Source organism: Procambarus clarkii, chromosome 48 (genome assembly GCF_040958095.1).
Source record: "Procambarus clarkii isolate CNS0578487 chromosome 48, FALCON_Pclarkii_2.0, whole genome shotgun sequence".
Taxonomy (NCBI): domain Eukaryota; kingdom Metazoa; phylum Arthropoda; class Malacostraca; order Decapoda; family Cambaridae; genus Procambarus; species Procambarus clarkii.
The window spans coordinates 11,322,532-11,335,447 of NC_091197.1; the positions used below are offsets into that span (position 1 = coordinate 11,322,532).

Consider the following 12,916-nt stretch of genomic DNA (forward strand, 5'->3'; position numbering starts at 1 on the left):
ACTTTGCTACAGCATTCTGGGGTGAGGGATGTGAGAAGGTGTGCGACTGTGAGCATGGTAGTGACTGCCACCATGTCACAGGCAAGTGCCAGTGTGCACACGGCTTCATAGGAGATAAATGCCAGTTTAGTAAGTGTCCAAGGTTTTTCCAGTCTTTACCGTTTTTATTGCCTGGAAACAGATTGCATAGAAAAATTATTTGAATAATATATATAGTATTCTTGCACTAAAAAAACATATTTAGCAAAATTCATTCTTCCAGTTTGCTCTCGTGGGTTCTTTGGCGAAGAGTGTAGAGAGCGGTGCCGCTGTGAGGCGGATCAGCCCTGTGACCACGTGACTGGTGCATGCACCTGCCCTCCAGGCCGACAAGGCAAACAGTGCCACGAGTGTACGTATCCATGAGGACACTGGCTATCATTTCTTGAGTCACTTGGGCACTCTGTTCAGCACTTGGGTGTTTGGCACATTTTCTCTAAATGTTTTCTGTCTTGTATGTAGGTATTCTTGTTAGGAATTCTTTATTAATTGTAAAGAAATAAGATCCAGGATAGCACAGGTAATATTATTACACTAAAGGAATTCAATACTATCAACTTGCACGAGTTTTATAAATAATTTGCCACAATACTATTATCATAGATATCCACTTGATACATTTAACAGTGCTATTTGCATTGTTCTAAATATCCAAACAACCCTCTAATAGTTATGAATCTGAGGTGCTGATGTGTCCATGAGTACCCCCTTGTGTCAGAGTCTGACTACTGAAGATAACGGAGATTTCCCTGCACCATGAACTGTAATGGCACAAGCTCCTAAGCCATACACTGAATTACAAGTTATCGAAACCCGTCCTTTACTTCCTTACTTGCAGTATATGTACATTACCTTAAATTAGAAATATAGAACAAGTGTTTATTATAAAGAAACACCTCAAACATGAGAGTAAACACATTGAGCTGACACAATTTCGAATTGGCAGGCTTAAACAAAGGACCAGAGTGCATGTATTACATTTATTAAAATACACATTGAATGGGACATAATACAGTAAGGGACTAATTTCACTCACCAGATTGACTACAGCACTCCAGTCACACAGAAAACCAGGGTAAACCACCCCTCACACAGTGAGGTTGCATGCCTCACAGCGCACAAGACACACCCTCTGTGGGTGAAGTCTAGCCCCTCTGTCCTCGTGGAGTGCAGGACGCATCCCTCACGAAAATGCGAAGGAAAACTTTACTCACACTGAAGCATGAACATTTTCATAATGTAAAATTTTACATACTTTGAAGCACTAACAAATGAAACCTAACAATTAACATCATGCAGGGTGTGCATGATAAAAGCATTGCAAAGTGTTTATTCTCACATATAATAGCAAGACCTGAGGGCACTCTAGTCTCGTGGCAATATCTCATGAATCAATTATAGCAGGTTAAGTGCCATCACAGTAGACGAGAAGTTACTTTATTTCCATTGCTGATGTTGAGTTGACAGGGTAGGAGAGGAAGTTGACTTGATAAGAGGACTATAACTGTTTTTCCATTACAGTATATTGTTTTGACACCTTTGTTTCCTTAGCTTGAATCTGTATCTCTGGATATTTGTCTTTGGAAGATGGTTCTCTCTCTGCAAGATGGTTTGTCTGGAAGGGGAAGGGAACTTTTAGGAGAAAGTGCCAAGCCATTCCGCCTATATGGCCATTCGAAGGGATCAGGATAATGATATAAGATGGGACGGGTTAAAGGAATGGTGTCCAACCACTTGGATGGTCGGGGATTTAACGCCGACCTGTATGAATGACATAACTCGCTAGGCTTTACCTCCACAGATTGTACCGAGGGACAGTGGGGCGAGGAGTGTAATCAAGAGTGTCAGTGTGCCAGGGCGTCCCTCTGTCACCCTGTGACTGGAGTGTGCTTCTGTCCCGCTGGTCTTCGTGGTCGGAAATGTCGAAGAGGATGTCCCAGAGGCAGATACGGGGTCGACTGTAAACAGGTAATAAACTATTAATCAACAGCTTAATGACAATTGAGTGGCATTTTGTGAACCATTGCAAATGAAATGTAATTGAGCTTTAGAGATATAAGGAACTTCTCAGTCCCTGTATGTGTAGTTGGTAAATAGAATGTATTGTAGAAGGAGGTTATTACAGCCAATTCCAATCACAACATTAAGAAAAAATATGGTGAAAATGTTAATGTTTGAGAAAGGTAGCACCAAGTATAAATGGCTAGGGGGCAGGCACACACAGCTAGGCCTCTCCCTATAGTCACTGATAGGTAAGTAGAAACATTGCATCAACAATACTGGGAATAATACAGGAGTAAAAGGGATACCAGCTCACCCTTACACAAGTTATTGGGTTGTTGTTTGGTTGAGGAAATAGCCATTATGAAAGATTCAGGAAGCATAAGAGTCAGAATGGGAGACATTCAGAATCTGGTAGGGCTGGGATGGGGAGCCCTGGTAAGGCTGGGATCGAATAGACCAGAGTAGTCATATGACTAAGTAAGAAATAGTATTAGGATGGATCAAGTTGAGGGAAGTAAGGTCTGTGTTTGACAGGATCTAGATATGGCAGACTTGGGAACCCCATGGATCCCAACGTGGCAGGATCAGTATATACAAACTCAGAGCAGGACACCATCAGAACATGGCAAGATGAATATATATATATATATATACATGCTCAGAACAGTTTGAATTGAATGGAGTGAGATTAAGATAAAATCAGTAAGCATTGCAAAAGGAGTAAATATTTTAGAGGTCTTCAACTGACTTTCAAGTTGATATTGCATCACTTCTCTCTCAATGATAGAATTTGGTTGGCTGCTTGGAAAACTGTCACTACTTCTTGTTAAAGAGCCAAAATATTTGTTTTATTCTGCTAGCAGCTTATCATATATTTCCAATATAAAAAATTGGTTGAAATTTGATATACTTTTATAATGCAAATAAACCACCTTAGGATGCTAAATATTCTGCCACAGAAATGCAAGTGTCAAAATGGGGGCATATGTGACCCTGTGAGCGGGCAGTGCCAGTGCCTCGATGGGTACTATGGCCCCACCTGTGGTCTTCCCTGTCCACCCACCACCTATGGGTTAAGCTGTAACCAGGTGAGCCACTAGAGTAGAACTCTGTACATATATTTTCATCCTCTAAATTGTTACATCAGTAGATAGTAGTAGTAGTAGTAGTAGTAGTAGGCATCCTTCAGTCTCAGGAGACTATGGAGTTGCGCCCTAGTTGTCAATCCTGGTGCAGAGTCTGGTGTGACTGATGAGGCCAATCCGAGAGTGGCAGTCCATCCCACACCGAGCACAAACGAAGTCCGATTCTGTCCGATACATCAATAGATAGTGACATTTTAATCATGTGAAATGTAGATTACTGTACCCCCCTCTACCTATAACATACCCCCTTGCCCCTGTCATCTATTTAGACACCCCCCCCCTCCTTTAACCCCCTTTCAATCCTTCATCACATCAACCCATTTGCCCATTTGTCTTGCCTTCTTGCACCTGTCTCCTCACTTTGCAAGCAATCAATTAGTTTATTCAGGTCCTCAGTTAAGTTTCAAATTAAATCTTATTCTGGTGATATTGACATTTACATAGGGTAAGTGACAATAACGTCACTGAAATCCATACATATGAGGTGAAGGCGAGGCCATTTTGGTCCATCCTGGACCCTTACTATGACACGGCCTGATAAGGGTCCAGGACAGTCTGAAATGTTGTCCCTTGCATTTCATGTGTGTGTGGGGGGGGGGGTTGTTAGTATGGATGTTTATACCCATACAATTTAACCAATGTGATATACAGTACAGTATATTACTACACTAATTCTGATTCTCTTCTATGCTATCCTCTCCTTATTTACACAGTAGTATACAGTGACCAACATTCATTAATATAATTGTATAGTAGCACACTGCATAGCACAATCCACTGTAGTCTGTAGCCTTGGGAATATTCCAGTGTGGTGCATATGAGGGATCTCGGTAGCACAGTCAGGTTCATTCTCGACTCACAATTGAGAATTCCGGATTAGACTCCTGGGCGGCACAGAAATGGTCGGGCGAGTTTAATTTTACCTTGTGCCCCTGTTCACCTAGCAGTAAATAGGTATCCAGGAGTTAGCTTGTTGTGGGGTTGCATCCTGGGTGGGATTATTAATTCGACCCTGGGGGGGGGAGTTACATCTCAGTATAAACCTAACATGTACTGTATGTATAACCTGGCTTCCTGTCTCCCAACACAACAAAATATTATACATGTTGTGCCTAATAGCCAGAGTGGCCTAACAAGCCAAATTTTTATTAATATTTAATTTCCCAAAGTTTTTCATATAAATGGTAGTTTTCATTGTACTATAATGTTTGAGTGCAATTTTATGCTATTTTAGTCAAAACTAACATAGAACTTTCATAAAACCTAACCTATCCTAACCTAACATAACTAGTACAGTAATTCATGTTCACAATATAATATATTATTGTTATTAGAAAAGAGGCAATCTGGAAATTAATTAATTATATAATCTTATGTTGCCCAGCATGTTCACCAGTTGTAAACATTAAATTACATGTACTTGTGTGATGGCTGCCAGACATGTGATTGTGAGCATGGAGGAGTGTGCACCAGGTCTGGGGAGTGTCGGTGTCCTGCTGGGTATACAGGGTTCCGCTGTCAGTCCCACTGCCCCGACCATACCTGGGGCCTCAATTGTGCCTTCCCCTGTCACTGCCATAATGATGCCATCTGCCATCCAGGTAAGTTAATCATTGTAAATATATTCACCTGCAGTGCCCAATAAGCTAGCAATGTACTAATTTATATTCATTCTCTTCAGGGGTACTTCTTAAGACACTCCAGTAAACTGTGGCATTGTGGGTCTTGCTTTTATTGTTACTTTCAACCTGTCCTCCTAAAAATATTAATATGTACTTAAAGTAACTATTTGACGGAGTATATAAAAATGAACTGTTGCAGGCAACAGTGATCACGTTTAAATTTGTACTTAATTTTGTAGAGGCTACAAAAGGGAACCTATCCAAAAAATAAACATTCCTAGGCCTAGTATAGGAACTATATGTACTATTTTAAGCCTAGGATTGCTTAGACAGGTAAGGTTGGGTTCTTCAGTTTCTTTATCTTAGTATGCCATTTGGGCTAATTCAGTAATACAAAATGGTAAGACACCCATGCCATTTATCTGAAAATAAGGAATTAGCAACATTTTGGTCTGTCTTCGACAATGATTTGACAATCTAGGATGGACCGAAACGTCCTCACTTCTTTCATTTGGAGTTGTGGGTTGGGTGTTTAATTTTAAACCACATTGTGACTTATTGCCCCCAAAACACTTTTCTGGGGCTCAGCAGGCCAATTTGACCAAATGGTTGCTACAAGTAACATCATTATTGGAGATGGGCTGGTTACTTTAGCTCCAGTTTGGTCATACATCGCCATCTTGTTTTTAATATGAGCTTTAAAATATTTGCTTAATGGTTTAAGTCTTTTCTCATATTCTATACAATTTGTTTTCATATTTTTCCATTATTGATGTTAAAGTCTGGGAAAATTAATGTTTTATGCCTATTGCATGGTTTTATTTAATTACAAATGTTCTATGGATGATGTTTCCAGCAACGGGAGAATGCCAATGTGGATTGGGGTGGACCGGGTCAGATTGTAGCCAGAAGTGTGGCCTGGGTCGCTATGGCCCCAACTGCCAACTGGACTGTGCCTGCCACCACAACGTCTCATGTGACCGCTTCTCCGGCTGCTGTGAGTGTGGCCCGGGCCACTATGGCCGCTATTGTGAGCTGGGTACGTCACATTAATCTGTGCATTGCACTCAGGAATTTTTAAAAGCATTACAAGAAATTTGAATTATATTCAAGCTGTGTACATGATTACAGAAAGACAGGGTGTTAGATATTTATTTTCCTCGTTTGCCCTCTTCAGAGTGCCCTGCTGGATTCTATGGTGCATATTGCACTGGTATATGTGAGTGCTTGAATGGTGCCACCTGCGACCCTCAGACTGGGCAGTGCCACTGTGCGCCTGGCTTTACTGGCGAGATGTGTGCCAACACCTGTCCTACAGGTTAGTTTTCACCTGCTTTTAATGGGTACTGTAGCACAATGGTCTTTATGCTCCTCGCCTCACAACTGACAGATGTTTGGCACCTAGTTCGACATCATTCCACCAAAAACATATCCAAGAAATTTAAGAAAATCAACGATAATAAATGGGAATATAGTATATGGCTTCCAAGTGTATGTCAGCACATCAGATGGACACATTTAGTTTCACCTAATGCCTCTGTTAACCTAGCAGTTAGACACCTATTGTGGTTTGCATCCTGGGGAAGGTTAGTAGTTGGCTTAGGATAGGGGAGGGGGGGTTGGAGCTCAATGGGCCCAAATATGGTCTTCCTGTCCCCGACAATGGGAGCTGTATACTATAGATAATCAACAATCAGTTTTATATATGCAGTCCCTGGTGAAGTAGGGGTAACACGCATGCCAGCGAGTAATTTAATCTAGGTTTGTGTCCTGGCCAGGGAGGATTGACTGAGCACCAATGCTTTACTATTCACCCCTGTTCACCCAGCAGTAACTAGGGATCTGATTGTTAACCAATTGGTGGGTCATATTCCAGGAAAAAACAGTAGGGTAAGGCTTACCATGTGCTAAGGGAAGAAAAAGCTCTGGGCCTGCTAAAAGTAGTCAAAAGGCATGTTCCTATAACCACTGATTTAAAAAAAAATCAATATAATCATGGCACTGATGAAATCTATATCATACAAAGTGTGTGTGTGTATGTTCGAGAATGGGGGTCAGATGGGGATGGTCATAGGCTGGTCAGGGTCAAGCTACATGCCTTTGCTAAAAATGCCAAATTACACTAATCCAATCTCCCTAAATTGGATGGCATCCCATGCCATGACATCCTCAACAAGATTCATCTAGCATATTATCTTCTATATAATTAAATGTTAATTTCTCCTATGTAGTTTATTGACAGAAACAGTATTTTGTGAAAGTGGTTGCAAGTATGATGGATAAAGGTGAAGAGTAGTGAAGGCACTTCATGAAGGTGAAGAGTAGACTAGGTGGTGAATGATTGGAAACATGGTGAAGGAGAGGGACTATAATGGAGAAGGAAGTGGTGCAGGGTAGGAAAGGTGATGGAGAGGGAAATTTATAGATGGGTAATCCAGCAGTGCCCAAGTAGTGATAGTAGTTGCAGATCATAAAGGATATTGATCTAAGCAACTTCTTCAAAAAGTCAAATGTAACAAGGAGCAATGGTTTCAAGCTCAAGCCACATTGTAGGACAAAACAGGAGATGCTTTTTTTACCCATAGGGTTTTAAACCCATGAAAATGCCTACCCACTGAAGCCCTAAATGCCAAAACATTGCTGAATTTTAAAGCCCAGCTTGAAAAATAATCAGGACAAATGTGGGGGACCTTTGACAAGCCACTGGCTTCCTGTCTTCTTCAAGGCCACTAGTGGCCCTCAGGTATATTCAGAATTTGAAGGTAGTGTTTAATGAAGTTGGCTATAGAGTAGTGTACAGTACTTGGTTACAGTGATGATGATTGTAGGTACACACAGAAATCACAATACAGTAACATGATATATCAAATGAACAAATCCACAAGGGCCGTGATGAGGGGTTCGAACCTTTGCATGGGATGTTCCCAGAGTTCATAGTTGACTAAGGCGCATCTTGGAACATCCTGTGCATAGGTTTGAACCCTCATCACGGCCCTTGTGGATTTGTTTATGATTGTAGGTAGTTAAGATGGTTATAGTAATGAAAGTAGTAATAATGAAGATGTGGTCTCCATCACCAGAGCAATGCAGGGTGTCCCCCCCCCCCCCTTCTAGTTAGCAATATTTCTAAGAAGGCTTCCACTAAAAAAATAAATCATATTATATAAAGAAACCTATGAACGTATAATGACTCAAGAGTAGTGCGACGAGGTGACGCTATCTCAACTAAACTGTTTACAACAGAGATGGGTGTTTGAGCCGCTTGGTAAATAATTTTGAAATAGAAATTGATAAATTTAAAATCATCAATATCTCTTGAAGGGACATTATATTTGTTTTCAGCTTAACTTAGAAATATTTAAGTTTAAGCAAAATAATTCCCTTTGTTGGGGACAGGAACCCTGTCCTCAAGTCTTAACAATGTTCCCCTGCTCCCCCAAGTCCACATACTAACCTCCTCCAGGAAGCAACCTACAACAGTTGTCTAACTCTGGAGTACCTATTTTACTGCTAAATGAATAGAAGCTTAAAGTAAAAGGAAACATGGTCAACCGTTTCTATCCTGCCCGGAGATTGAACTCAGGGTCTCTCAACTGTAAGTCAAGGACACAGACCACTGTACTATAGGGATAATAATAGGAGGATTAAAACTGAACTTGAACAGTACAGTACTGTATAGGTTTAATATATTAACTGTCTTGCAGTATAGAGGATCCCAATCGATCAACTGAAAGATGTAACTGACCAACTAATCTTTTGGTGGCAGTTGATGCCACTGGAAGACAATGGGTTAGTGTCGTTGCAAAGGTTGATCATATTTTTTAAATCATTTTGTAATTATGCAAAGGCTTAGCTATTAATTTATTATTACTTTTTTTAGTATAAATGAATAATGTTCTTGAAATTTGGTGATCTAGGCGAATTATAAAATGCATAACATTCGATAAATTAAAGTTTCTGAATTTGTATGAACGTAAACACTTAACACTTTGTACGTATTGTATATGAATAATTTTAAATTTGAAAGGAAAAATATAAAAATTATCATATATTAACATATGCCTTAAATGATAAATGATTATTGACTTACAATAAGTCACAATAAGATAGCTGGAAATTAAGACACCCAATCCATGCATCTGAAAATAAAGGAAGTGACAACATTTCTGTCTATCCTGGACCATTATCGTGTAATCCAGGATGAACCGAAATGTCATCTCTTCTTTTACAGTATTTTAAGATGTGTGGGTTAGATGTCATTGAAATTATATTTTAATGAAAGTATATATTTTTGTTTTCTTACAACTATATACTTATTTGTGATCCTACAATGAGCAATTTCAGGGATGTATGGGGGTCACTGTCAGGAGGAGTGCCAGTGTGGCGAGCACCGGTGCCACAGAGAGACTGGGGAGTGTCACTGCCCACCCGGCACTAAAGGGCCTAACTGCGCTATGCGTAAGTGTTAATACAGTAAATACTTATATATTTACCAAAATTACTTTTTTAATGATATCATTAATGACTGCAGTTGAATGATTCAATGCTCGTTCTTGACTACATCAAGTATTTCATATTCCCCCATTTATGGAAAAGATTTAGTAGTACAGTAATAGTAAACCTTGGTGTGATCCTTGTCATGTGTTAGGGTTCCTAAATGTGAAATTGAAGGTCGAGGAATATTGTTATTATAAAATCATAATGTAATTATTATGTACATCTTTGGCAACTGGTTAATAATGAAAACCCGTCCAAATGATAAGTTACACTGGTCAAAAGAAATATACTTACACATGCTTAAGAGCATAAGAATAAAGGACACTGTAGAAGTCCTATTGACTCATACAAGGCAGCTTCTGTTCATATTCACCAAAACACATTCATATACAGTATATGTCTAATCAACGTTTTGAAAGAATTCAGCTGGTGTGATATATCAGCATTAATAATTACAAGTCCTGGATATACAAAAAGCATGCCACTTCTGGCAACACTTTACCTTGCTGTAATGGAATGTACAAAGTAAATATTACCCAAACCATTTCTAATGAAAGATCTTATGGATGACAGCATGTGGGCCTGGCAGATTTGGTGCAAGCTGTGAGCAGGCGTGCGAGTGTCACAATGGAGGCACCTGTGACCCCTCAAATGGGCATTGCTTCTGCACTCCAGGATGGCTTGGCCCCAAGTGTACTGAGAGGGATGGTGAGTCTACCATTTTTTAAACTGTACTGATCAATATTACTGTAAATGTGTGTGCGCAAGTAACTAATAGAGAGACATTTTTATCACAGTTTCATGTGGGTCAAATCAGCATGCCTCGTTTGAAAAATAAAGTATTCCCCATGCCATCTTAATTCAGTAATCTAGTAAAGATTCAGTAATCAGTAAAGAATGTAACAACTCTTGTATATATCTCAAAATCTATGTATGAGACTTACAGCATGGCAGACACAGAATCTAAATGCAATGTTCCACAGCAAATTATTTTTGTTTTATTTAAAAAAAAACTAAGACATACATTTGGGTGGGAGGGTGATCGTTGCACAGTTGCTGCAATAATTATGCCCTCACACAACCTTCTGACAACATTGCAGGACACTATGGTAAGGTTTTGTCTTTGGAGGTGAGGTCTGGTTTGGAGGGGAGGTCTGTATCTATGCAGTCTAGTAGAAGGGTTAAAATGTTTGGTTAAGATTGTGGTGACAATGGTAACAAAGAATTAACTAAAGTAAAATCAATTATCAGGGGAAATCAGTTATGCACCCACATTCAACACATAACAAAGAAAGTCTCTAAAACAGTTGGTATACTCTCCAAAATCAGATATTATGTTCCTAACTCTGCTCTCCTCTCACTATACAGTATATATATTATACACACATGTGTATGTATGTTAGTACATTTCCTATATCTTCCTGAGGAGAATGTGATGGCTAAAAATTCCTTCTAAAAATGAAATTGTCAAGAGCACTTGACATGCTGCCATCTGTTAAGTGAACAGAATTTAATATTTGTATATGTATCTTTAATTTATGTTACTAGGAGACAGAAGTAACCTATGTTACTCAATTTTATAGAAAGGTAAACAATGTACTGTAGAACATTATATACATATATAATATTGGTTCCTCTTGGTAATACAGGTTTTAATGTTTTTGACAGTCTCCTTCAGCACAGTGAGTGACCAACGAGGAAGGGCAGACATTCCTGTCGAACTCAGCTGAAAGTCCTATGCATGAAGAGCTAAGTCTTCAGTGTCATGGTAAAGCGAGTTAGAATTGTGCGACTTTCTACAGAGCATCAAAAACGAATCGTGGCATTTGTATCTACAGCATTAGTAGCCTCCATGTACATTGTTATTGTGCTGGAGGTACTGCAGGTTATATAGCTACCTCCAATACATAATGATTATAGATATAACATTAAATGTTGTCTTTGGTCATTATTAACTGCCAGTACAATGTTTATAATGACAGCAAAAACAGCTCTACACCTTCAGTCTAAAAATCTATAATAATTATGTCAGTTTATTTAGGTTAAAGTACATACAAACAAAATGAGTTGCAAGCAGAATGTTGGACTTCTAGATAGAGCTAGTATATACTATGCCTAAAGCTATGCCTAATAATGTTAAATTCACATTGACCAATAGTTTATTGGGTGTGAAGGACCAAAATATGATTTGTTTGTTGAGAGAGAGTCTCAGAGTAAAATAACGGAATATTAGAAATGTCATACTTTGAAAAAAGTTTTGAAATAGAAAATGAAACACCTGTCTCAGTGATAATACTTAAATAATTTTACCCACAAGTTTATAGTTGTATGAATGAGTGTGTAAGACTCGCAGATGAATTCTCATCATTCATTGTCATGTTTCAGAATGAATTGTACAATAGATTTATCTTGATAACTGGAATAGTTAATGTGCAAGACAGTGTGAATGTAGATATTGACATAGAAACTATAAAAGAGATGATATTTAAGCAGTGACTGGTACTTATCCTCAATTTAATAATTAAGCAGATGTTAGATTACACACACACACAAAGTATTTTAATCTTAGCTGATGGTTACAGGAAAGGAGCATTTGAAAGCAATCGTGCCTATGATTTAAAATGCTCTTAAATATTCAAAGGATACTGTTTCCAAATGTGTTGCTGGGAAAGGGGGGTTTAATTTCTTTGCTCCTGTTCTCTCAGCTTGGGTGTGTTAACAAGTTTCTTCTGCTGGTGTCCTTTGAATATGAGTATGAGCCCAGGGGCATCAGCCTACAAGGCTTTGGACCCCCCCCCCCTCTCCCAGCACTACTGGTTCCCTGTCAACAGTTAAAGCTCAGCCTCACTGGCACTTCACTGATGCCAGTGACACCTGTAGTCATGTGGTTAGGCCTCATACCAATTGAGGAATTACATTGCCTGTAGGTGTGTCCACACGAGGCAACCTGTTGTCACGCATTGCATCCATTAGCACTGATGTAGAACTCCTCTTTGTGGTATATATGCTCAGATATAATATGTTGTCAATACTTAATTAAAAGGGAAAATCAAAATAATATCTATGTTGAGAAACAGTCAGGGGGCTCTACTTAAAGACCCACAGAGGTAAGAAAACAAAATGAGAAAATAACCATGCCAAACAATGAAATTCTGCCTCGACCTACAACACTTCAATGAACTCTTAAAACAATTAAATCTTGTCACGTCACATAATATTCATTACCATATACCTGTATCATGTTACCATCCACTCTGCAATTTAAATAAAACACAGGGTAGAAATGTGCATACATCTAATGTGCTCAATAACTTCACTGCACCCTTCATATCCTGGGCAAAAATAGTACCCACATAATATATAGCCAAACACATTAAATGAACAATAACAAATTTGTACAAATTGCTCATGTCTGGTATAAAGTAAGTCCCTTGATTGTTCATCAATAACATTCCCTGGGGTGAGAAGGTTTACATGTTGGGCAGGATAGAAATGGTTGGGCACATTTCCTGATTTACTTGAGGGCCACTAACATTAGTGGCCTCAGCAAGGACAAGAAGCCGGCAGCTTGTCAAAGGTCCCCCCCATCCTTTTCCTTTATGATCTTTT

General features: G+C 39.1%; 1 protein-coding gene across 3 annotated transcripts in view; it reads left to right on the forward strand.

Moving 5' to 3' along the window:
* Positions 1 to 11,796, forward strand: part of LOC123764773 (multiple epidermal growth factor-like domains protein 6) — a 377,392-nt gene extending 365,596 nt beyond the window's left edge. For all 3 annotated transcript variants that reach the window (XM_069302605.1, XM_045752888.2, XM_045752889.2), the window contains 10 exons: positions 13 to 129; positions 263 to 391; positions 1,841 to 2,007; positions 3,003 to 3,131; positions 4,627 to 4,789; positions 5,667 to 5,849; positions 5,988 to 6,128; positions 9,155 to 9,268; positions 9,881 to 10,015; positions 10,976 to 11,796. In XM_069302605.1, the coding sequence (XP_069158706.1) occupies positions 13 to 129; positions 263 to 391; positions 1,841 to 2,007; positions 3,003 to 3,131; positions 4,627 to 4,789; positions 5,667 to 5,849; positions 5,988 to 6,128; positions 9,155 to 9,268; positions 9,881 to 10,015; positions 10,976 to 11,037 (1,340 nt within the window). In that variant the 3' untranslated portion in view covers positions 11,038 to 11,796. The remainder of the gene's footprint in view (positions 1 to 12; positions 130 to 262; positions 392 to 1,840; positions 2,008 to 3,002; positions 3,132 to 4,626; positions 4,790 to 5,666; positions 5,850 to 5,987; positions 6,129 to 9,154; positions 9,269 to 9,880; positions 10,016 to 10,975) is intronic.
* The last annotated feature ends 1,120 nt before the right edge of the window (positions 11,797 to 12,916 follow it).